This window comes from Entelurus aequoreus, linkage group LG07 (assembly GCF_033978785.1).
Source record: "Entelurus aequoreus isolate RoL-2023_Sb linkage group LG07, RoL_Eaeq_v1.1, whole genome shotgun sequence".
NCBI lineage: Eukaryota > Metazoa > Chordata > Actinopteri > Syngnathiformes > Syngnathidae > Entelurus > Entelurus aequoreus.
Genome location: NC_084737.1, coordinates 42,163,475 through 42,187,023, shown reverse-complemented (window position 1 = coordinate 42,187,023; position 23,549 = coordinate 42,163,475). Strand labels below are relative to the sequence as shown.

Sequence of the window (23,549 nt, the reverse complement as noted above, 5' to 3'; positions counted from 1 at the left end):
CGGTGGTTTTAGTACTTAGACTTAGACTTAGACAAACTTTAATGATCCACAAGGGAAATTGTTCAACACAGTAGCTCAGTTACAATGATGGAAAGTGTAAGGATGGAAAGGACAATGCAGGTATAAATAGATTTAAAAAAGCTATAAAAAAAATCTAACATAGATACGAATATATACATACTATGTGTACAGAATAATTTATATACAGATATATTATATTATGTCTATAACATATATACAATATAAACCAATGACCATGTACAATATTACAGTATATACAGTATATATGACAGCAGCAGCATGAAATATAGAGTAGGTCCAGCAGGAGGAAGACGATGACACAATGATTAAAGACTGACTACCGGTAATACCGTTGTATTATTTGTACTCTGCACGAATGCTGTTCGCCATTTCAAACATGTGAAAGTTTGATTGAATGATTGAAAGATTTATTCTTAATAAATGGGACGCTTTGCGTTCCCAAACAGTCATCTCTGTCCCGACAATCCCCTCCGTGGTAGCAGGAACCCCTATATACTACGGTAATTACACATCAAAACGCCTGCGGCTTATAGTCGGGTGCGGCTTATATATGGAGCAATCTGTATTTTCCCCTAAATTTAGCTGGTGCGGCTTATAGTCAGGTGCTGCTTATAGTCCGGAAATTACGGTATGTCGCATGCAGGATCTAAAAGCACACTGAACGCAACTGAAGATTATGTAACAATTGCTGATGTTTTCAAGTGAATATGAGAAGCCATTTCTTCTCTCAAGACATGAACATGTGACTATTGCTGCTTTAAGTGCGCAACTTCACATCCATATCTTCTTTGCCATCTCTCTCATGGGCCACTGACTTAAACATTAGCATATGATTACTCTACCTTGCTAGAATTGAATGCAAGATGTTTCATGCATTTTAAGATACAATTTTTGATAAAATACAATATGTTGATTTACCTTCTGGGCGCGCCCTCATTTCCTAGCCTGTCTCATCTATTTCTGCCTCAGCTGGCAATTTCTTTCGATGACGTTCCACATTCCTCGGAGAGCATCAATGACCTTGATGCACACATGTATTTGGCTGGGAGGAGGGAGATCAAGGTCACATTGCCCACTGTTGCTTCTCTGTGGGATTAATCAGATACATGAAGTCATCACAGCATCTTGTTTGCCTGGCATATTTAGCTTGAGGTTTCAACAATTTACTTTTTAGACCACGACCAGTGGACCAACATCTGTTACTAGGTCTACAATATCAAAATGAAGCAAAAAGGAAGAAAATATTTCAATGTTGTCTATTGACTTAACATTTTCTGATTACATAAATTGCTGCATTGTAACCATGCAACATTTTGCTTGGGGCCACACTATTAAAAAGCACACATTAATCTCTACAGATGTCAGAGAATTGTTAAGGTTTAGAGCTGAGTATACAAGCCAGATGTGATCGAAAAACAATGTCAAGGGATATATCTGTACTCTCTTAAAAGGGAACTGCACTTTTTCTGGAACTTTGCCTATCGTTTACAACCCTTATGAGACACAAGAAAACAAAAAGTTTTTTTGTTGTTGTTTTTTTGCATTCTAACATGTAAAAATTGTCTCGTTCTTAGTGGCTACCAATGCAGCTAATGAGAGCAATCAATTATACCACTAATCACTTTAAAAATGCATTCAAAAACCATCAACAATACTTCATTTAGGTTTCGTAACCTGTATAATAACCACATTGTAGCGACAATGTTCTTGTAAGAGTGAACACTGAGTAACTATTATTGTAACATAGTAACACATCGGCGTGCTACGGTATTACCCGTAAAAGTTAACCACGGCTAGAGATAAGATAGCTTCTACGTCAGCACGAAACGCGTTTGAGTTTGAAATGCACAACAAACACATTGCGATAAGACACCAATCTGTACTGACTGAAAAACATGAACAATCATATTACAGTATCATAAAGTATTAGCCCACATTTCATGTTTTGTTTGTACACAGCTTGCCAGGCATTGTATGTTGTATACACGCATGTCATACTGCATGTATCAGGATCAATATCAAGTGTGACTCATTCGATGGACATTTGCCTGTTTGGTCAAGCTGGCCAGAAACAGGTTTTCCGTTTTTTTGGGGTAAGCACTGGTGATTCCCATTTGCCGCATCTTCCATGTGTTTTTTATCATCTTTAACACCCCCCCACAAAAAAAGGAAAAAAAAGTGCACTATTTTCTGAATGTTGCATATCATTCACAATCTTTATGAAAGACATGACAACGGATGCATTGTTTTTAATACATTCTAACTGGTAAATAGTCGTCAACAAAAGTCTGCTTACAACAGAGCCAATAGGAAGTCCTCTATGTATATTGCACCCATAAAACACATAGCAAAACTTTACAGGTATAGGAGCATGATAACTTGAAGTTATCATGGATTACTTTTGCAACAACACATCATCAGTAGGGTAAAACTAACCTGTCTCATGACTGTCTAAACCCAGCTCATGTTCCCTATTAGTGGGTGAACAATCCAACCCCCAACGATACTCCATTTACATTGCGTGACTTGAATATCAACCACGTTTTAGTAATATTGTTTTTTGAGCGCTAACGCAGACAAACTATTTATAGCGGCGCCGTGATCACGAGCTTGTGTGCCAATGTTGACATGATCGAATGATCAGCTGCTTCCTTGTTTCCTTGCTCGTCAATTTTTATTTTAGCTCATAACTCATGCCTCCCACCTGGATAGTAGAAGGATGAGGAGGTATTCCGACAAATTGGTACACTTGGACAGCCAATTTAGACCTAGAAATGGCGAGAACGACACAAAAAGGCTTTCCACTACCCTTTTCTTCGCGAGGATAATGAGTCATTCTTCATCTAAATAGGAATGTATGAATATCCTTGCAGTCTGCATTCTAATGACAGCAGACCTTGTACAGTAAGTGGTGTATTACTATGGTTTTTGGCTCTCATGAAGTCTGCAGTGAGTAATAATCAGTGATGTAGTTGGGAAAAAAAGTGTGTGATGCAATTTTTAAATTAATGCATCGCATATGGTTAAAATGAGCAAAATACGTAAATATGAAAAGTTATAATAAATGTACCTGTTACATGGTGTAGGTATATATGTAATGTAGTATGTGAAACCTTAATGGAGGTGTTTGGATGTGTTTTAAGAGCTTTATAGGCTACCAAAATATCCATTGTAAGCGGAAGTTTGATAGCATTTATTTATTATTTAGAATGCATTAAAAAAAATATATACATCCGTCTTCATGTCTTTCATAAGGATTGTGAACAATAGGCACAATTCCCAAAAAAGTGCAGTTCATCTTTAAGAAGGAATACTTTCCACAAGAATTCAAAGATTCAACATCCCCGGAAGTGGACTTTTAAAGCTATCTAGTCAACCACACATCCTGCTACACTCACAAGGAATACGGTAAACATACAAAAGTATGGAGGCACAACATGTCTTTACATTTGGTTGTGTTCACAAATTTGGCATTAAATCATGAAAGATAATGTTGGATTTATTTGTGCATCGGTCAGTAACGTATTTGATGGATGGTTGTTCATCAGTGTTAATTTCTGTGTTGTCAAGCAATATAATATATTGGGCCTGATCTACTAAGATCAAAATACCACACCCTAAACAGTGTGTGCAAACTACAAAATTGTGTATACTATTAGTGGGCGTGTTGCAAGATTATATATCAAGATTGCGCGTACATCTGATAACTGGTGCAGACCGCCCTATTTAAAATGAGGATTTTGCATGTACTATGTGACTTTCACCATGGAGACATTAATTTACTGCACATTAACTTCATGTCATCATGCTCCTACTGTATACCTATGGCGATTTGCTATGTTTTGAAACATGCAGCAGACATGTATAATATGTACCACTTTCTGGGCATTTTAGAAGCAGTCCTACGATCTACAAACGAACCCACTTGTTTATGGTGCTGAAGGTGTGCCGTGGGAGAATCAGGCTTTAACTGTGACAGTGTGCTAGAATGTTCCATACGCAAGTAAATGTGCATTGCAAAAAATCAATCAATCTATACATATGAAAAAAGGAACACCATTAAATAAAATCCATCAATTGAATTAGTTTTAATCACACCTTAAGTCATCCAGCAGCTATCCAATTGTAAAATAATATTGCTGAATAGACATTAGATGTCTAATTTTGTATTATAATGATAATTATATTATATAATTTTATATTGTATATAATTTGAATTTTTGACTGTCCATATATGTTGACAAGCATACATAGGACAAAGCTGCAGTGTGATCGCCTCCTCTCTCACGGCTATTTCTAGGCGACTGCCAGTTTGCATGCACATTTGCTAAATAAAGACGAAAAACAGCTCCCCCAAAACAGTTTTAGTCTTGATAAATCACACTGTGTGTGCAAAATAATTAAATGTGCATTTTCGCCTCCCAGTATTGTGGGTGTTTTGATTAGGGCTGGGCCAATAAAATTGTATTGCAATAGATACTCTATCAATAAAAAATGTGTTAGATATATATTATATTGTATATGTTTTGTAATGTCAGAAGAAAGAGGAAAGATTGAAGCATGGTGGGTTGCATGAACAAAGGTACTCGCGGTCTGGCAACCAAGCAAAACAGGAAGTGATTAGTGAGCAATGGGAGGGACACGCTAAACAGCCAATTTTGTTAAAGTATCAACTATCACGTTTGGTTGCGCCATCTTGCTGTCTCGCTGTTGATTCTGTTGATTGAGAAGATAACTATAAATGAGTCCTGCAGAGAACAAAGAAATTGTGGGTTGAACAGGAAAAGTCACCTTGACAGGATGGCAGTTTTGGGAGTTTTTCAAACGGACCATAGTCCTTCGCCCCACTCATCTTTTCTTTTCAACCTTCATCCTTTCCCTATTCGGATGTACAGAAACAACAGATAGGAACTAAAGTGCAGGACTGTATGAATAAAAAAATGAAGGAGAACAAATATGCTACTTTAAAATAATAATGTGTCCAATAATATTTAAATAATAATTACTGCATAACATAAATTCATTTATATATTTAAATAAGAATAACAGACTAACTTAAATGTTACACAGACCATGTAACTTCCTGGCAGTAAACTTGCAAAAAAGGTTTCTCTATGTATACAATTTCACACTTTATTAAGTATTTTGTAAATATTCCTTATTTTTGCACCTTAAAGTTCGGATACGTGTTTATAGTGATTTTAGAATTTAGTTTACATTGATTTTTTAAGTGTTTTCCATGATTGTGTTGACATTTGTTTTCCTTTCTGCCTTGATAGCGCAGAGGATTTATAATCAGAAGAAGGTTACATTTCAGCTCCTGAAAAACAACCCTACACCATAATTCTGATCATTTGGATGGGTGGCCAAATACCTTTGGCAATATATTGTATTACATCCCTAACAGCCACTGTAAATGCAACTTAGAGACTTTTCCCTCAAACTTTTTTTTAATTAGGAGAAATCTGGCCCGGACAGATGTACACTGTGGGGTGCCAAAAGATTATTAGGAATCTACTAGGCACCATTGGTGGTGTTTTGAGAAGAAATGCAGCTGAGTCATGCTGGTCTGATTAGTCGTTTCCACCCACGACTCAGATAATACACAACAAATAATGAGTGGACGCAGACAGAGAGAATTTAAAATACGAACATTTAAAAAGAGAAAAATATGTTCTTTGATGCAAGTGGAAAAAAAAGCTTCAATTGTCGATTCTGTCAGCACAGTATTCTGACCCACATTATGCTAAAAAATAAAAGCAACAAACTTGAAACTTTCTTTTTCTTTTGTCGCAGCAAGTTTCCCTTCATGCAAATGCTCCACAGAAAGCCCTGTTTAAAATTGGCCTTACTTTAATACGCCATGCTTTCGATCCATCTCAGCCGGCTTTTATGTAGTGAAGGAAGGGGCTCAGAACCAACAGGACTTTACAGCCGCAGGCAACAGGCTGTGGCACCATTAACACTTCCTGCCCTATTTATTATGCAGCCTGTTTTTTTTTAATTAGTGCAATTTCCAAGAAGAAGAAAGTGGTTAGAGTTTCATGGCGCTTGAAAGGAAAAGACCGTGGTCAAAGTTTGATGAGGTGGCACTTGCTGGTTAGCTTTAAAAAAACGGTGGCCAGAACCACACCATCACCATCACCGCAGGGCTGCACTTTATTTCCTGCAGGTTCCAAATGGATCATAATTGGCCCGGAACTGAGGCTTGCTCTTCTATTCTCTCTTCTCAGGGTTTGATGAATACTTCACCGCACTCACGCTAGAGAACAATCGAAGGAATGTTTGGTTTGCTGAATTCTGGGAGGAGAATTTTAACTGCAGGCTTCTCAGTACATCCAAGAAAGAAGACACCACTCGTAAATGCACAGGTACCTTTTTTTTTTTTTTTACTACAGCACTATGAGCCATATTCTCCAATGTGCTAAAGTGAAAAAATCTGCGCAATTGTGCGAAGTGTTAAGAAAACTCCATGTCCCATGATTTTGACACATAAAAAAGGCGTCATGGCAAAGTCCGCCTCGTTAGTAATTCTAAACTTAAAACAGTTGTGCCTCTTTGTGCAGGGTGTGTCCAGAAGCTGGATGGGAGAGTACGAATAGGAGAAATGTGCATAGTAACTTTAAGCACAAAGAAAAACCCTTAAGCGCAAACGGTATAATAGGGACCTATATCCGAAACATCATCTAAAAAAGACACAAAATAATTGACTTTCTGTGTTATTATTATGTATTGTTTTACTTAGCATTAGTACATAGCTGCAGATAAACCATTGATATTCTGTTCAGTCTTTCTCATTGCAACAAAATGTCCAATAGCAAGTGTTTGTTCCCAGTGGGTTGACGCCGAGTTATTACTTGAAATAATAATAATGCATCACATGTCCTCGTGGTGCTATAGTTACGCTGTGTGCCGCAGTGACTAATATTCTACAACTCTTAAACCTATTTTCTTTCCATTCCCCTGTGACAGCACCAGGCTGTTTATCTACATTACCGTCATTTGGTGCCTTGAATAATTAATGTCTGTCGGATTTATATCAATGTTTCCGTTGGATTTCCGGAGTTGATTTGTTTAAGGTGTCATTCTTCAGTGTGTCTTCTCTAGTCATGTGACGTTACAAAAGACAGGCGAGTGAACATCACATCAGGTCCTCTTTTATGTTGCCTGACATACATATTCATTTTTCATTTGATGTACGCGTGACTGTGCATAGAAACCTACAGTTTTGTGATAGAGTTGTTTTAGCAATGTTAATGCTATGATAAATCTACAAAATGAATTCCCAGTCACTGAAATATAAAACACAAAGAACATTGTTACTTTTGCGCAATCTACAGCACTGGTGTCAAACAAATGATAATATGTACTGTATATGATTGCAGGATCATATGATAGTCAATGTTTTGTCGGTCAGCATGGCGGGCTTCTACAAATATGGAGAGCTATTAAGCCTCGGCAACACCCGTGTTAAGCTTTTAACATTTTACCTTTGGTTAAAGGGGAACTGCACTTTTTTGGAATTTTGCCTATCATTCACAATCTTTATGTAAGACAAGTATCTCTGTTTTGTGCATTCTAACTATTAAATCAATGCAATCAAAAGTCTGCTTACAATGGTGCCAACAGGAGTCCTCTATTTTGCCTATAAAGCCCTTAACAAAAACATCTAAAGACCTCCATTAAGGATTTGTATATACACTCTAAGTATATATATAATGTTAGTAACACACATATTCATAATAACATGTAATATGTATGCATTTTGATCATTTTAAGCATACAGCGGTGCATTAATTTCACACAACGTTCGCTTTTTCCTTCAACATCACTGATTACTACTCACTACAGATTCCATGAGAGCCAACAAACATAGTAAAACATCACTTAATGTACAATTTCTGCTGTCACTGGGATGCCGACTTATTAGAGGTTGATATATTTCCATATTGATGAAGAATGACTCTTAATCCTCGCGAAGACAAAACAAGGGGTGAAACCAAGCTTCTTTTCGTGTCTCTCGCCATTTTCGGGTCTAAATTGGATGCCAAAGTTGACGAACTTGTCGATTATGTCCTCCTCTTTCGACTATCAAGGTGAGAGGGATTATTTATGATCTAGAATAAACGTTCACAAGCTCAGAGGCGAGAAAGCAGCTCACCAGCTGATGATGTCAATATAGCAGCACAAGCTAGTTGGCTCTATTTGATCACGGCGCCCCTAAACATAGTTTTTTCTGTTTTAGCGCTTCTAATAACAATATCACTAATACTTGGTTAATATTTAGGTCACAAAATGTAAATGGAGTATTGTTGCCGTTTTTTGAATCGTTATTCAAAGCAGGGATTCTCAAACTGTTGTACGTGTACCACAAGTGGTTGGTGGCCGCCATCTTGAATTTTGCCAAAGAATCACCTGATTACCTGGTGTTATATATTCATTTTCATTTCATTTATTTATTTATTTCAGGCAATGACATACAAAAATAATAATAATAATAAAAAAAAGTACAAAGTTGACAACACATAATAATATAAATTAATATAGTGCAAAAGGTAATGTATAGTATGTAATGCATGATTGTCCAGTTTAGCCTGAAAGGGAGTGGGAAGAAGATCATTTATTTAATCCCACCCCCAGTTCTCCATTGAGTGATTATTCACATGAGTTTCACTCTTACTTTGTTCAAGGATTTTAATACAAATGTTGTATCATAGTGGCATTACCACAGGTAACAATAATTATTACACTGTAACAATAATTTGTATCAACAATGTACGAAGAATGAATGTACCAACAATGGTAATAGACAACATAGCAATAATGGTAATAGACAACATAGCAATAATGGTAAGGAAACATTGAGTACAACAGCAGGTCAAATTAAAGACCCTCATCTCTATATTTAAACCAGACCCCATGTCTGTATACTAGCTTAAATTGATTAATAGTTTGGCATTGCTTGTGTTGTAAGTCAGACACACAGAAACATCTATGAGTGGTTTGAGCTCTCGGCAATGAGAAATATCCAAAGCCTCAGAAGTTATGAGCCTGCACTCGTCTTATAAAAAAAACGTTGTAGATTAGGCGGCAATAATTTGTTAAATGCTTTATATAAGATTATTAATGTATTATATTTAACAAGGTCATCAAATTTGAGCAACTTTGATTGCATAAACAGATTATGAGTATGTTCTAAATAACCAACGTTGTGAATGATCCGCACTGCTCTTTTGTGTAATATGATCAGAGGATGAATTGTGTTGTGGTAAGTATTCCCCTATACTTCAACACAGTATGTAAGGTATGGCAGTACCAAGGTGCAGTATAGAGTACGGAGTGCATTTTCATTGAGGTATAGTTTTGCTTTGTTTGTAATTGAGAGGCTTTTGGAGATTGTTGTTTTAATGTGTCTGACATGAGGTTTCCATGATAGTTTACTATCAATTATTACTCCCAAAAAATTATTTTCATTTACGATTTCAATTTGGGTACCATCAATACTTATTTTCTGTTCAGACATTATGTTGCGATTTCCAAACATCACTATCTTAATTGTATTCATATTCAAAGATAATTTATGAGTGTCCATCCATCCATTTACTATGTTTAGTTCTGTGTGTACTGTATTTATGAGCTCATTATAGTCATCACTACTGTAGAATATATTTGTGTCGTCTGCAAATAGTATACATTTCCGTACTTTGGATGTATTAAACATATCATTAATATACACATTAAACAGTTTTGGCCCCAACACGGACCCTTGGGGGACACCACAAGCAATGCCAAGAGTATCAGATAAAAATTGACCCATTTTTACAAACTGTACCCTCACTGTTAAATAACTTTTTAACCAGTCACCAGCCAGCCCCCTAATTCCATATCTTTCCATTTTATCTAGTAGAATTGAATGGTTAATGGTATCAAAGGCTTTCTTTAGATCAATAAAGATACCAACTGCATATCTTTTGTGCTCCAGTGCATTAGTAATTTCTTCAATAGCTTAAGTTATCGCCATTAAGGTTGTTCATTTGGACCTAAAGCCATACTGACCGTCATTGATTATATGATGCTTCTCAAAAAAAGATTCAAGTCGAGAGTTAAATAGTTTCTCTAAGATTTTTGAGAACTGAGGCAAAAGAGAGATTAGTCGGTAATTGGTGAAAGCGTGTTTGCTATCACTTTTGAAGAGCGGAGTTACCTTAGCGATTTTCATTTGACTTGGAAAGCGGCCAGTCTGGAATGATATGTTACATATATAAGTTAAGGGTTTTACAATATTCAGTATAACCTTTTGAACCAATATCATGTTGATATCATGGCAGTCAGTGGAGCACTTACTTTTACAGTTCCGCACAATGTGTGTCACTTCCTGCTCATTTGTAGCTGAGAGGAAGAATGACGAAGAATTCTGTTAAATAGTTGATGTGACGACCGGGTCGCATCGTGATGCAGGGTTGTTCTCCCATGAATGCAGACGGGCTTCGGACACAGCGTGCAGGTAGGAAATTATTTATTTAAGAAGTAAATCATACGGGAACAAACAAAAACGTGCTCATAGCACGGAAGGCAAAAACAAAGGGGCTAGCAAGGGAGCTAGCAAGCAAAGAGCCTAGCGTGGAAGCTAGCAGGAATACAAAATAGTCGTCGTCTGTTGCAATAAAGCAAATTAGGAAGCCAGACCGAGTGAGGCCAGGGCATAGACTAAATAGCCCTCTGATTAGGGCCCGGACAACAGGTGAGCGTCCCGAACACTAGCCAGAGGTAAGTGTGTGCTATCTGCCGTCATGGCAACTGAAACAAACAAAACCAAGAGGTGCTGAAAACAAAAAGTGACTAGAAAATGTAAACAGACTATGATCCGGGCAGCGGATCATAACAGTACTCCCCCCTTAAAGGACAGATTCCAGATGTCTCTTGAAAAAAACTAAAACCCAAAAAACTAAGAGATCATTCAAAGGAGGGCGGAGAGAGGACTTGGTGGTGGGTCGCCAGGGCACGTGTCCCCGATTCCACCGGGGATGAGTCAGGTGGCGGCGGTGAATGGAACGCTGCTGCCGCAGGTGAGGCGGGCGACCACGGAACGCCGCCGAGTCAATGGGCGCCAGTGGCGCAAGAAGCAGCGACACCTAGGACGTAGGCGTAGAACTATCTTTGGGCACATCCTGATTTGATTATGATTATGATTCAGGAGCTTTAATTCAATTAAAAATATGTCATTGATGCATCTTTAATTTATGTATATTGATGCAGTTTTACATTCACTGAGGTGGTACTTTGTTAAAAAAGTTTGGAAACCACTGGTTTAGAGGGCTTCATGGGCGGAATAAAGGACCTCCCATTTACTCCATTGTAAGCAGACTTTTATTTCCGTTTATTTACGTGTTAGAATGCAAAAAAAAAAAAACATATGTGTACTTGTCTCTTATAAGGATTGTGAGCAACAGGCTAAATTCCATAAAAGTGCAGTTCTTCTTTAACAATTGACATTGCAGGCCACTGTGGTATAAATCAGATACATTGCACTCAACCAACTACAGTCCGCGAGACATCTAGAGTTCAAAAAGCAATTTGACCGGGAGCGGTGTATTCATATCACATACAAAAAGCCAGTGGCGTTAAAGCTGCCATTTGTCACTAGCTGGTGGCCAATGTAAGTCGTTCAACCATTGATTGTACATGCAAGGATAAAAAGCCCACAATTTACATTTTTGACCCATTCTACACAACCTTCCTGAGTCATGGTGTAGGAACAAAAAATCAACCAGCACAAACATTCAACAAACATGGTCACACATAACACAGCTTGCCCATTGAACTGTGTGGAAATAAATAAAAAGGTCCAATCAACATAAATAAAAAAAAATAAAAAATTACACCAAATTATATCCATTACAAGGGATGATGGGAAAAATGCAAACACTTTCCCCACAGTTATCCATGTTAGGCGCATTTTAGCTGATTTATATTTCTGATTGATTAAAAAACCTTTAGGAGGTCGTCACAGAAGTAAACAAGGTAGGGGTTGAACTTTCACATACTGTTAATATCCAATTATAATAATGATTCATTATATATCTATTATGCTATTATAATATAATATGTACTCATAAATAATTGCTAGGGATAAGCGGTATAAATTGGATGGAGCTATGTTATATATATATATATATATATATATATATATATATATATATATATATATATATATATATATATATATATTTATTTTTTTTTTAAATTTATAACACATATATATATATATATATATATACTATATATATATAATAACAACCAATTATACTTAAACTAAGGAAATGGAGTGTGACTAAATTCAAGAGTGTGTATGGTGTAAGACTATGTGTAGGAATTAATTGAGTGAGAGGCGGAAGATCAAGAGGACAAGGGATTTCGGAGGTCCGTGAGGCGAGCAGGAAGTCGGGGGCAACGCGGGGTGAAGAAGGTCCGTGTCCAAGCGGGTGGTCGAGATCCAACAAGAACTCAGGGAAGCAAAGGAAACGCGAGATGCACAGCACGAAAACAGGAACGGGGATCTGCTGCAGGAACGACGCGACACGACAATGAAACATGGAGGGGAAAACAGAGAGAGAGCAGGATTGCATCAAGCAGGTATCAGGCTTACTGTACGGGAACGGATGGTTACGTTCTGGCCAGGAACGCAGGTCTGCATTGGCTTAAGAAGCCCAGCCAGATCATCACCGACAGGTGCGTTGATTGCATATTGAATGCAGCTGCCGGCTACGTGACGTGTGCAGGAGAGGAGCGGCCGTGGGCGCGTCCCGAGGTGCGCTCCGCGGGGCTCCTTGACGAATGGGCGATGGCATGCGCCCGGGCCGTGACAGTACCCCCCTCCTTACGGACAGATTCCAGATGTCCTAGGGCTGAGAGCAGAACAAAAAGATCAAGAGACAAGGGAAGGTGGAGGGGTGAACTGGGGGTAGGTCGCCAGCCCAAGTGTCCCCGGGGACGAGTCTGGTGGCGGCGGCAAGTAGAATGCCGCTGCGGCCGGTGAGGTGGGAGACCAAGGAATGGCCACCTTCTTGGCCGTTGGGAAGGCGGACGTGAGTGGCACCAGAACCACAGCAGCCTACTAGATACCTGTCCATGTCCAGGGCATCGCTGCTGTTGGCGCAGAAAGTGTCCATGCCTGGCCACAGAGGGCGATGTGTGCGGGCGCCTGATGGCCGCAAAGTGCGGCCGGCCAGCCGGAGGTCACAGGGGCAACGATGCTGGAGACGTGGAGGACAATGCCGTCGGAGCCGGAGACGTGGAGGACGATACCCTCGGAGCCGGAGACTTGGAGGACGATGTCGTCCGAGCCGGAGACGTGGAAGACGATGTCGTCAGAGCCGGATACGTGGAAGACACAGGCTGAGGAGCTGGCTGAGGTGCAGAAGCGGGCGCTGGCCGTGGAGCTGAAGCCGGCGCTGCTGGCCGTGGTGCTGAAGCCGGCGCTGCTGGCCGTGGTGCTGCTAGACGTGATGCTGACGCGGGGGCCGGCCGTGGTGCTGAAGTTGGCGCTGCTGGCCGTGGTGCTGCTAGCCGTGGTGCTGCTAGCCGGCGCTGCTGGCCATGGTCCTGCTAGCCGTGGTACAGGTGCTGATGCGGGGGCCAGCCTGGGAGCTGGTGCTAGCTCGGGGGACAGCCTGGGTGCTGGTGCTGACTCTGGGACCAGCCTGGGAGCTGGTGCTGGCTCGGGGGACAGCCTGGAAGCTGGTGCTGACTCGGGGACCAGCCTGGGAGCTGGTGCTGACTCGGGGGACAGCCTGGAAGCTGGTGCTGACTCGGGGACCAGCCTGGGTGCTGGTGCTGGTAGTGTGGTTGGTGGGTGCGGCCAGGCAAACCGAAAGACGGGCTTGCGGGTGGTTGTGGTTTGGCCTGCCGGAGAACAGGTGGTGAAGGTCTAGCAGGGGATAGCCTGGCTGGGCGCAGCTGTGCTACCACATCAACACAGCCACCAGTACTGCGCCCCTTCCCCCTTCCTCCAAAAGCGGATGCCAGACGCGTCCTGTCGAACGAGGAACAGTCACGGCTAAAGACACTGGGAGTGGGGTCTAAGGAAAAAACTGTGCTGTCAGGTCTTTATAAATAATTTGGCCAGAACGTACTGTTGTGTATGCAGGAGGAGTAGTGACGGCACAGTTCCACAAGAGGGAGTAGTTGCACTATGATGTATTATATATATATATATATATGTATATATATATATATATATATATATATATATATATATATATATATATATATATATATATATATATATATATATATATATATATATATATAATAACCAATTGAGGAAATTGAGTGTGACTAAATTCAAGAGTGCGTATGGTGTAAGACTACGTGTAGGAATTCATTGCTGAGTGTTTACCAGAAGTGATGAATGAGAGGCAGAAGATCAGGAAGACAAGGGAGCTCGGAGGTCCGTGAGGCGAGCAGAAAGTCGGGGGCAACGCGGGGCGAAGAAGGTCCGTGTGCAAGCGGGTGGTCGAGATCCAACAGGCAGTCCGGGAAGCAAAGGAAACGCGGGGTGAGACGAGACGCACAGCACGAAAACGGGAACGGGGATCTGCTGCAGGATCGACACGACACGACAATGAAACACAGAGGGGAAAACAGAGAGAGAGCAGGATTGCATTAAGCAGGTATCAGGCTTACTGTACGGGAACAGATGGTTATGTTCTGGCCAGTAACGCACGTCTGCATTGGCTTAAGAAGCCCAGCCAGATCATCACCGACAGGTGTGCTGATTGCATATTGAATGCAGCTGCCGGCTGCGTAACACGGGCAGGAGAGGAGCCGCCGTGGCCGTGTCCCGAGGTGTGCTCCGCGGTGCTCCTTGAGGAATGGGCATTGGCATGTGCTTGTGAAGGTTTTTTAAGTAGTCAAGGCTCACGTTTCGGCCTCTTGTCCACACGCAGATGCATACTTTTGTCTTTAAAAACTCAGACTATTACAAACGCAGGCCAAAGTGTAGAGATCCAAAACTCTCTGCTTAGCGTATGCGTGTACACGGCACAAACGGAGACTTATGATGACGTCACGGTTGTACGCTGTCATTTCCAAACTCAACAACACTGCCTTGCTACCCTTTAACACACTAGAAGAGGACTTACTGTATGTTTGAACATAAACATGCTGCTCTTTTCACTCAACATTAATAAAAAAGACACATCAAAAAGGGCTTTACGACACTCCCGCCGGCGCAAATGACAGTCAGCTGTTTTAGATACGATCGCTGTGGAACCTCCACCTGATAGGACAACTTTGACAAGCAAGACTTTTTGCTCTGAGTGTCATAAGAAAGATGCAACATTATCTTTTGTTTTTAGTCCTTGTTTAACGACAAATCTTGAAGTTAACTTACATGTCTTGCTCCCATGAGCCGGGCGCAACTGTGCTCGCGCGTAAAAAACGACCAAGCAACTAAAAAAAACATGATGTAGTGTCTTCCTTGTAGTGTGTACTGATGTTAAAGACAACATACACTTCATTACACATGTACCATATCACTATATCCATGATTAAATGCTTTATAATTCCACAAGAGTTCTGCAGCGGTACACGGACGTCTGTGTGCTTTATACAGACACTTGAACATGCAAAATGGTTTCATTGGTTCCAAAAACATGCATAGGTTGATTGGCAACACTAAATCGGCCCTAGTGTGTGAAAGTGAGTGTGAATGTTGTCTGTCAATCTGTGTTAGCCCTGTGATGAGGTGGCGACTTGTCCAGGGTGTACCCCGCCTTCCGCCTGAATGCAGCTGAGATAGGCTCCAGCACCCTCTGCAACCCCGAAAGGGACAAGCAGTACAAAATGGACGGATGGATGGCTCGTTAGTGCGTGCTGATTTTACAAATAATGTACACTTCACTGCACGTGTAATATATCACCATGTTGCTGAACACGTTATAATTCTATGAGTATTGGGTTTCAGCAGCAAAGGCGTGCATTCGGTCTTTAATAATGTTCCCAGGATTATGTGTACGTGCAGGCTGGTTTTAAATATAATGTACGTGTTATTGTACATCTAAAGTATATCAAAATAAACATAATAAGAGTTGTAATGCTGCACCAAGTCAGCTATAACTGCTTTTTTCAGGCTTCTGATTGGACCACATGTGCATGACAGCAGGTGTATGTTTGTGTGTAGACATAGACAGTTTTGAAACTACACTTGTGTGGCTGGAGATCGTTTTAACCCCAAATATGTGTTTTTGAAACTCTCCATGTTCGTGTGGACATGGCCTTAAAGGCACTACCTAATCCACTTGTATGTTTGTTATAATAAAAACTGTTTTTATTGTTTTATTTTAACTTTCTCAAATAACATTAATTTTGAAGTAATTAAATATATATATATATATATATATATATATATATATATATATATATATATATATATATATATATATATATATATATATATATATATATATATATATATATATATATATATATACACAAAGAATGCAATGAACTGTATTGCATTCTTAAAATTTAAAACTGTTGTTGTCATTACTAACTGGTTTGTCTTTTTATATTGTTTATGTATTGTTGGCAGGTTGAAAACAGCTCAGTGGATTTGCGTGGAAAAACCACCATTTAAACGGCAGCGTATAATAATCATCAAAAACGCACGAGAGACAAAACTTTGTTTATGCGGTCACACCACACAGCACATATGGCTGTGAGCCATCTGTTTTTATTAGCACACACAAATTGGCACAATCAACCACGGACGCATTTCAGCTGTGCGTGTCAGCCTTCAATAATGAAAACAGGCGTTTAGGAAATAAAAGACAATTAGGCCAAACGCAATAATTGAGGGCACATCTTAACATGTATAATTAAACCTTATTTAAGCAAAAATATTGCTCCGGCCCGGCTGCACCAAATAATGATATACATCTATTTAATAAAGTCAAAATACAAATAAGGCAACAAGAGAAGTATCCCACACTTCTCTTTTGTAAAGTAAATTTGTACAGCCGATATGGGCACCTACATCAACAATATGATTTGCCTGGGAAGCTGGACAGGACAAAAATACATAAATACAAAAAATGAATGATTTATTCGATTACTCGATTAATCGATCTGGATATTCCATAGAATACTCGATTACTAAAGTATTCGATAGCTGCAGCTCTAAATTATACCTATCTACGACAGTGCAATTAATTTCGAGTTATCTGTTAACGAAATGTATATATATATATATATATATATATATATATATATATATATATATATATATATATATATATATATATATATATATATTTGTTTGCATGCAGTCGACTTTCGCCCGCAGCTCAATTTTTTTAAGCCCAATGTGGCCGGCCAGTCAAAAAGTTTGAACACCCCTGCACTAAACATTATTTCTAAGGCTGCCAGATCAGACCACCAAGAGTAGCAATAATTTAACTCTACAAGACTAAAAGCGACACCACTTTAACTATTAAACACTGTTTGTACAAAATAACACATTAAAGATACATTACAGTCAAAAGTGATGATTGTAAGTACACCAAACCATGCTGTGAATTATGCCGAAAACTCCCGGAAATTACTCTTGTCCGTCAACATCCCGAATGAAGTTACGAATTCCCAGATCTGATGGGTTTTTTTTGTGTATAAAATATTGTAGCATTTGCCCAGCTTTTGAAAAGATGACAAGGAGGTGTTCAACAATTACTTTCTTAAAACTAAAGACCACGCCAAATCAACATCTATAGCTGTCTTTCTAAAAACGAGCACACACAGCGGCTTGCCTCTACCCTCCCTGTTCCTGTTCTTCCTTGCACTCGTCCGATCACCAGTCAGAACACATTTATGAACTCTCAGACTGTCGGAAAATACTAGAACTCTTCAAGCAGAAACAACTGAACACGCATTTTCTAAAATGCACATTGCCCCTACACCGGTGTTAACAAAATGTCCATCTACACATGTGGAATGTAAAAAAAATGTCTGCCCACATAAAAACACATTCACTGGGCTGTCATGCACATTTTGTCCAAGCCATAAAAAACAACCACAGATGATTGGCACATGTCCATCAGCATAGTGATATATTTTTTTGGTCTAATTGCCTGTATGTGTTATAGGATACCTGCATGCCCGTGAAAAGGGGGTAAACAAATGTTTATCCTGTTTGGCGTGCGATCTAAAGAGTGCTTTGAATTTTGGACCCTAAGTCTACAGCAAAAAAGTAATAGTAAGGGTTGCAGTAAACATTTTATAGGCTGCAACTATAGTTGTGAAGAATCATTTTCTTCAAATCCACTGTGTTAAATTAAAATATTCTGAGATTATCAAAGTATTTCGGATTCTAAATTTTTAGTAAAAGGCATTCGATAACCAGCAAAGCTAAAGAAAATATGCCGATGAGTAAACATGCTAAACACTGACTACAATGCTCAACAAGGCAATGCAATTTGGTCATGAAACAACTGAAGTAGTACAGCTAGAGTCCACAATGACAATGAGAGATTATATTCTCTTTATTAAAAGCCAGCCTACCTTATACTTAACTTTGAAGCTGCTTGTTAGTAATGAAGTAACATGACTTCATATGGCTGCAATAATGAGAACATTACACCGCCTGCAAACTATGTTCTGTATACAGGCCAGTCGACTGTGAGGCAGCAGGCTGTTTGTTCCTTTGCCTCATTTAAGATATTCCTGTTGAATTTCCCAGGGTATATCCGTGCCTCTATTTCATTAATATTTTGGTTAACGCCTGCGGACCTACTTCCTTAACATCCGTCTTGAAGTTCTAAGTCGCAAACATCCTATTCCCTGCGTCCCTTAATGACCGAGTCAGCTCAGAACTGCAAAGAGAGTCCGTTTTACTTACAGTAGGTTTGTAATTACAGTGAAAGTGACAACAAAATTAATGCTTTTATGACCCCATTTTTGTTGCATTACCATGTTTGTGGTTGCTATAATGATGGTGTTGTTGCTAACAGTGATGGGTGCTCGTATTTCTCAAACACCAGGTGCCCACAGTTTGACAGGCATCACGCCGCATTCATTTTCTACGTGGGTGATGCTGGTGATGTGGGATGCTGTATTAATCTTGCCTGCATGCACGTTGATGGTAACGGCAGCGTGACACAAATGACTGTTTGCCCAAGGACTTGGTTTCCTTTCTTTTCAGCTGCTTTGTATATTTTATCGTACGTCAAAGATAAAAAGATGATCGTCCATGATGTGCACCCCACAAACACTCCGTGAAATTGTTGTAAATGACTTTCATTCTTCCCTCAATCTCCACTCAGAATGCCTTTTATGACTGTGAAGGCCATGCTACTGCTTTTTGAATCTTTTCCTTCTTCACATTTCAATTTATTTTATTTTTATGACACTGACAAAAGGCTTTTCCATTGAAATATTGTACACACAGGTTACCTTATGCATATGTTTTGATGCAAAGGTTGGGCTGTAATATATGTTAAGCTGTGAAAAATGGACTGAAATGTCAATATTGATTGTTTTTGACCTCCCTCCACTTAGGTAATCTGCCACAATCTTATGTTAAATATGTCCCCTTAGCATTTCCCGCTTCGCCACTGCTAGACATGAGACTAAATTGTGTAGTTGTTCTTATTTTCTCAGTGCTGCCTTTCTTTGTTTGTCACAGACAGTTGAATATTACAACTGATGGCTAGTGGCACTAGTAATCTTTGTGTTGATGTCATTTCCATTCTATCATTGGATTCGCCCGCAGTTTCCATCATTCTGAGTGAAAAACAACCAGAATTCAAAAGCGGGTTGTACATTATGTATTCGTGGCGTGTATGAGCGGCAGGAGGCAAAACCTTTACAGCAACCCATAGTGAAAGGGCAGTGCACTGTGAGGAGGATATAAAAGAACACGAAGCCAGTGCAGAGGAGTGTGTCTCTAAAGTTCATGGTGATTTTATCACCTTGTGGATGAGGCCAATGAGGCTCATTTTTAGCCGACCGTTACTTTGTACATCAGCATATTAATGCAATCTGTTGGCTTTGTCACAGACAGCAAAGCCTGATATTTTGCAATTTTGGCTTTTGGGAATTAAACATGTCCTCTTGTTTATTTTGTTTACCACATTGTCCCTTCAGGTGTAATTCCCTCAAAATCCGACTTTAACTAACTGCCAGCAAATGATAAATGGAGGAAGGAATTGGAAGTGGAGATGATAGTGAGTGCTGATGTAACGTCTAATGGCTTGTGGTGCATTTGGCTCTTAGTCGTCTTCCTCCTCTTCCCTCAGGCCAAGAGCGCATCGGGATCGACTCCAAGTATGAGCAGGAAGGAAAAGTGCAGTTTGTGATTGATGCGGTGTACGCCATGGCCCACGCGCTGCACAACATGCAGAGGGACCTGTGTCCCGACCATCCTGGCGTTTGTCCACAAATGGAGTCTGCTGAGGGAAAAAATTTGCTCAAGTACATCCGGAATTCCAGCTTCAACGGTGAGTCAAGTTACAAAGCGGAAGTGCGTTATTTCTTGGAGAGTTTGTTTGAATATCACTATAAAATGTTTTTAATCCTTGAATCGACTTACTTCAAAACTACGGTAAGCCTTTTACAAAAACAGACGTTCTCAAAAAAGTGTTAAAAGTAAGTCATACATTTTTTTTTTTTACTTCCAATGCTTTACATTCTTCAACAGATCCAGACCTATCCATACATGTTTTTATATATTTGTAAGTTGTTTATATTCTATGCTCATTTTGTAAAATCCAACATTTTTTATGATGGGGAAAAAACACAAAATATGTATAATTTCCAAAAAACGAGTTGCAAAGTGGAATACTTTCGATGAGGTAATTACAGCCTTTAATAGGTCAATAATTCATAAGAACACTGATATTGTTGCCCTATTATTTGAAAATGGTAATATATGATATTGTTTTTAATTTTAAACACTTCAACCCCGCGACCCCGAAAGGGACAAGCGGTAGAAAATGAATGGAACTCTTTCAGCAGCTTCAGACCTATCCATAAATACTAAGTTATTACTTTTTCATGTCTTTTAAATTTTTTTCTTTTTTGTAAAGAAAAAAAATTTAAACATTTTCATGAAAAAAACGGAAAATATGTCATATTTTGCAAAAATGTGTTTCAAAGTCGAATATTACATATTAGGTTTCAAAACGGGGTTGAATGGTGGCGCAATGTTTAGTGCTCGTGCCTCACTGCAAGAAGGTCCCAGATTCTAATTCCGGGCTCGAGGTCTTTCTGTGTGGAGCTTGCATGTTCTACATAGGACTGCTGGGGTTCTCTCAGGGTAGTCCGGCTTCTTCCCACCTCCAAAGACATGCACATGGGGATACATCCATCCATCCATTTTCTACCGCCTGTCCCGTTCAGGGTCGCGGAGGGTGCTGTAGCCTATCTCAGCTGCATGGCAACACTAAATTGGCCCTAGTGTGTGGAGGTGAGTGCGATTTCTTGTCTGTCTGTTGGCCCTGTGATGAGGTGGCGACTTGTCTGCGGTGGCGTGGCGCAGAAGGGAGAGCGGCTGTGCCAGCAACCCCTGGTTCGATTTCAGCATTTGTAGTCACGGCTGTTGTCACCCTTGCTCCTGATGGGTCGTGCATAGTGCCTTGCATGGCAGCTTCCGGCATCAATTTATGTGTGAATCAATGTATGATGTCTAATGTAAAGCACTTTGGTATCATGCCAGGTATTTCAAAGCAACATTTACCATTAGATTTACCCTGCCTTACGCCCAAGTAGTCCAGCCCTCACTGCAGGGCAGGTGTTAGAAAATGGATGGATGGCAGGCATCAACACCTATTGTTGCTAAAACTGAGCATTTGTTTTAACGTAAAAAACGTTGATGTTACATAACCACATAGTATGTTGTGATCTAGTGGTTTAGTTGTGCCATTGCACATATACACACTGACAATGGACACACAATGTCTTCAAAACCACATTTTCACACCTCTGTAGCAATAACAACCCACCACGATCATTGTTTATTGCATTTAAATCCTTTTTTGTCAGATTTTTCTATTTGAATGTACAACTCACAAAATACAATGCATATGAATGAATAAAGACTATAAAAATGGAACCCATTACCTCCCTGCTTGGCACTCAGCATTAAGGGTTGGAATTGGGGGTTAAAACACAGAAAATTATTCCCGGGCTCGGCCACCGCTGCTGCTCACTGCTCTCCTCACCTCCCAGGGGGTGATCAAGGGTGGTGGGTCAAATGCAGAGAATAATTTTGCCACACCTAGTGTGTGTGTGTGACAATCATTGGTACTTATAAAAAAAATATATATTAACTCGTGGTAGAGAAGTGTAATTACTCCTAAATCTATGTTTCCCTGTATTCTGAATGCTTAGATTAATTTACTATGTGTGGTGAAAGGTCAGGTTTTCAGTGTATAGAAAAATATGTGTTTCAATGGTAGTTAATGGGTGACCAAAATGGGCAAAGGGGGTAAATGTATTGTAAATAGATATCTCCTATTTGGAATATCTTTGCAAAAAGTGTTATAAAACCTTTTTAAAGATGAACGTGTTCAAAACTATGTGGTCAAATTTCAGTCGTCAAACTTTTACATTTAACTGATTTGTCAAATAAAATCAGTTTTTTGGTCAAAAGTGACTCAACGGTTAAAGTGAGAAAGTCTATGTAGATTAAAAATAGCCACCGTTGCATTTGTTATAATGACAGAAATATTTAATGAAATACAACACTACCATGAATTGATTTATGTGGACCCCGACTTAAACAAGTTGAAAAACTTATTCGGGTGTTACCATTTAGTGGTCAATTGTACGGAATATGTACCGAACTGTGCAATCTACTAATACAAGTTTAAATCAATCAATCAAAAGATCACAATCTGTTTCTGTAGTTTGGTCTTGGTTTTCAGAGTAAAAGATTCATTTATACACCAAACACTGCCTTTCAATTTGTATGTCTTCATGGTTATTATACAGTATGTTAGAACAACTCCCCAGCAGCCTGGATATTATTATCAATGGAAGAAAGGGGGTCACTATTAGAGGTGCACCAAACGAGTGAATATTCAGAATCATGACGTTACACTGATAAATCTGACAAAATTAAATAACTTCAAAAGCAGATACAGTAATTCAATTGAAAAAACGCTCCAATGAGAGATTACCCATACGGTGCTCTAGGTGGGTTGGGATGAACAAATCAAGTGCTACTACACTCAAAGTTCGATATAGTGCGGCCCAATATAATGCCTTATTTTATAAAACGCGGTCGTGGACTACGAATTTTGGCAAGTTGGTGTGGTGGCTGGGAGACTTGGAGTAGTATTCGCTAACAAGCAAAATCTGTTATGCATCTTAGCCGGCTCACCGTAGCTTGTAGGTCTTTTAGGGCTGCTACAAACTGGGCTAGTTATCTCAATACGGCTAATGCTAGCAAGCGTGTCCAATGACATCTACAGTTATGAAGTTACCCTGCTCTAACTGGCGGACACGTC

The 23,549-nt window shown here is 39.6% G+C and overlaps 1 protein-coding gene across 2 annotated transcripts in view; it reads left to right on the top strand.

The window, feature by feature from the left end:
• Positions 1 to 23,549, top strand: part of LOC133653889 (metabotropic glutamate receptor 7-like) — a 280,613-nt gene that overhangs the window by 172,181 nt on the left and 84,883 nt on the right. For both annotated transcript variants that reach the window (XM_062053704.1, XM_062053705.1), the window contains exons 5-6: positions 6,276 to 6,413; positions 20,337 to 20,537. In XM_062053704.1, the coding sequence (XP_061909688.1) occupies positions 6,276 to 6,413; positions 20,337 to 20,537 (339 nt within the window). The remainder of the gene's footprint in view (positions 1 to 6,275; positions 6,414 to 20,336; positions 20,538 to 23,549) is intronic.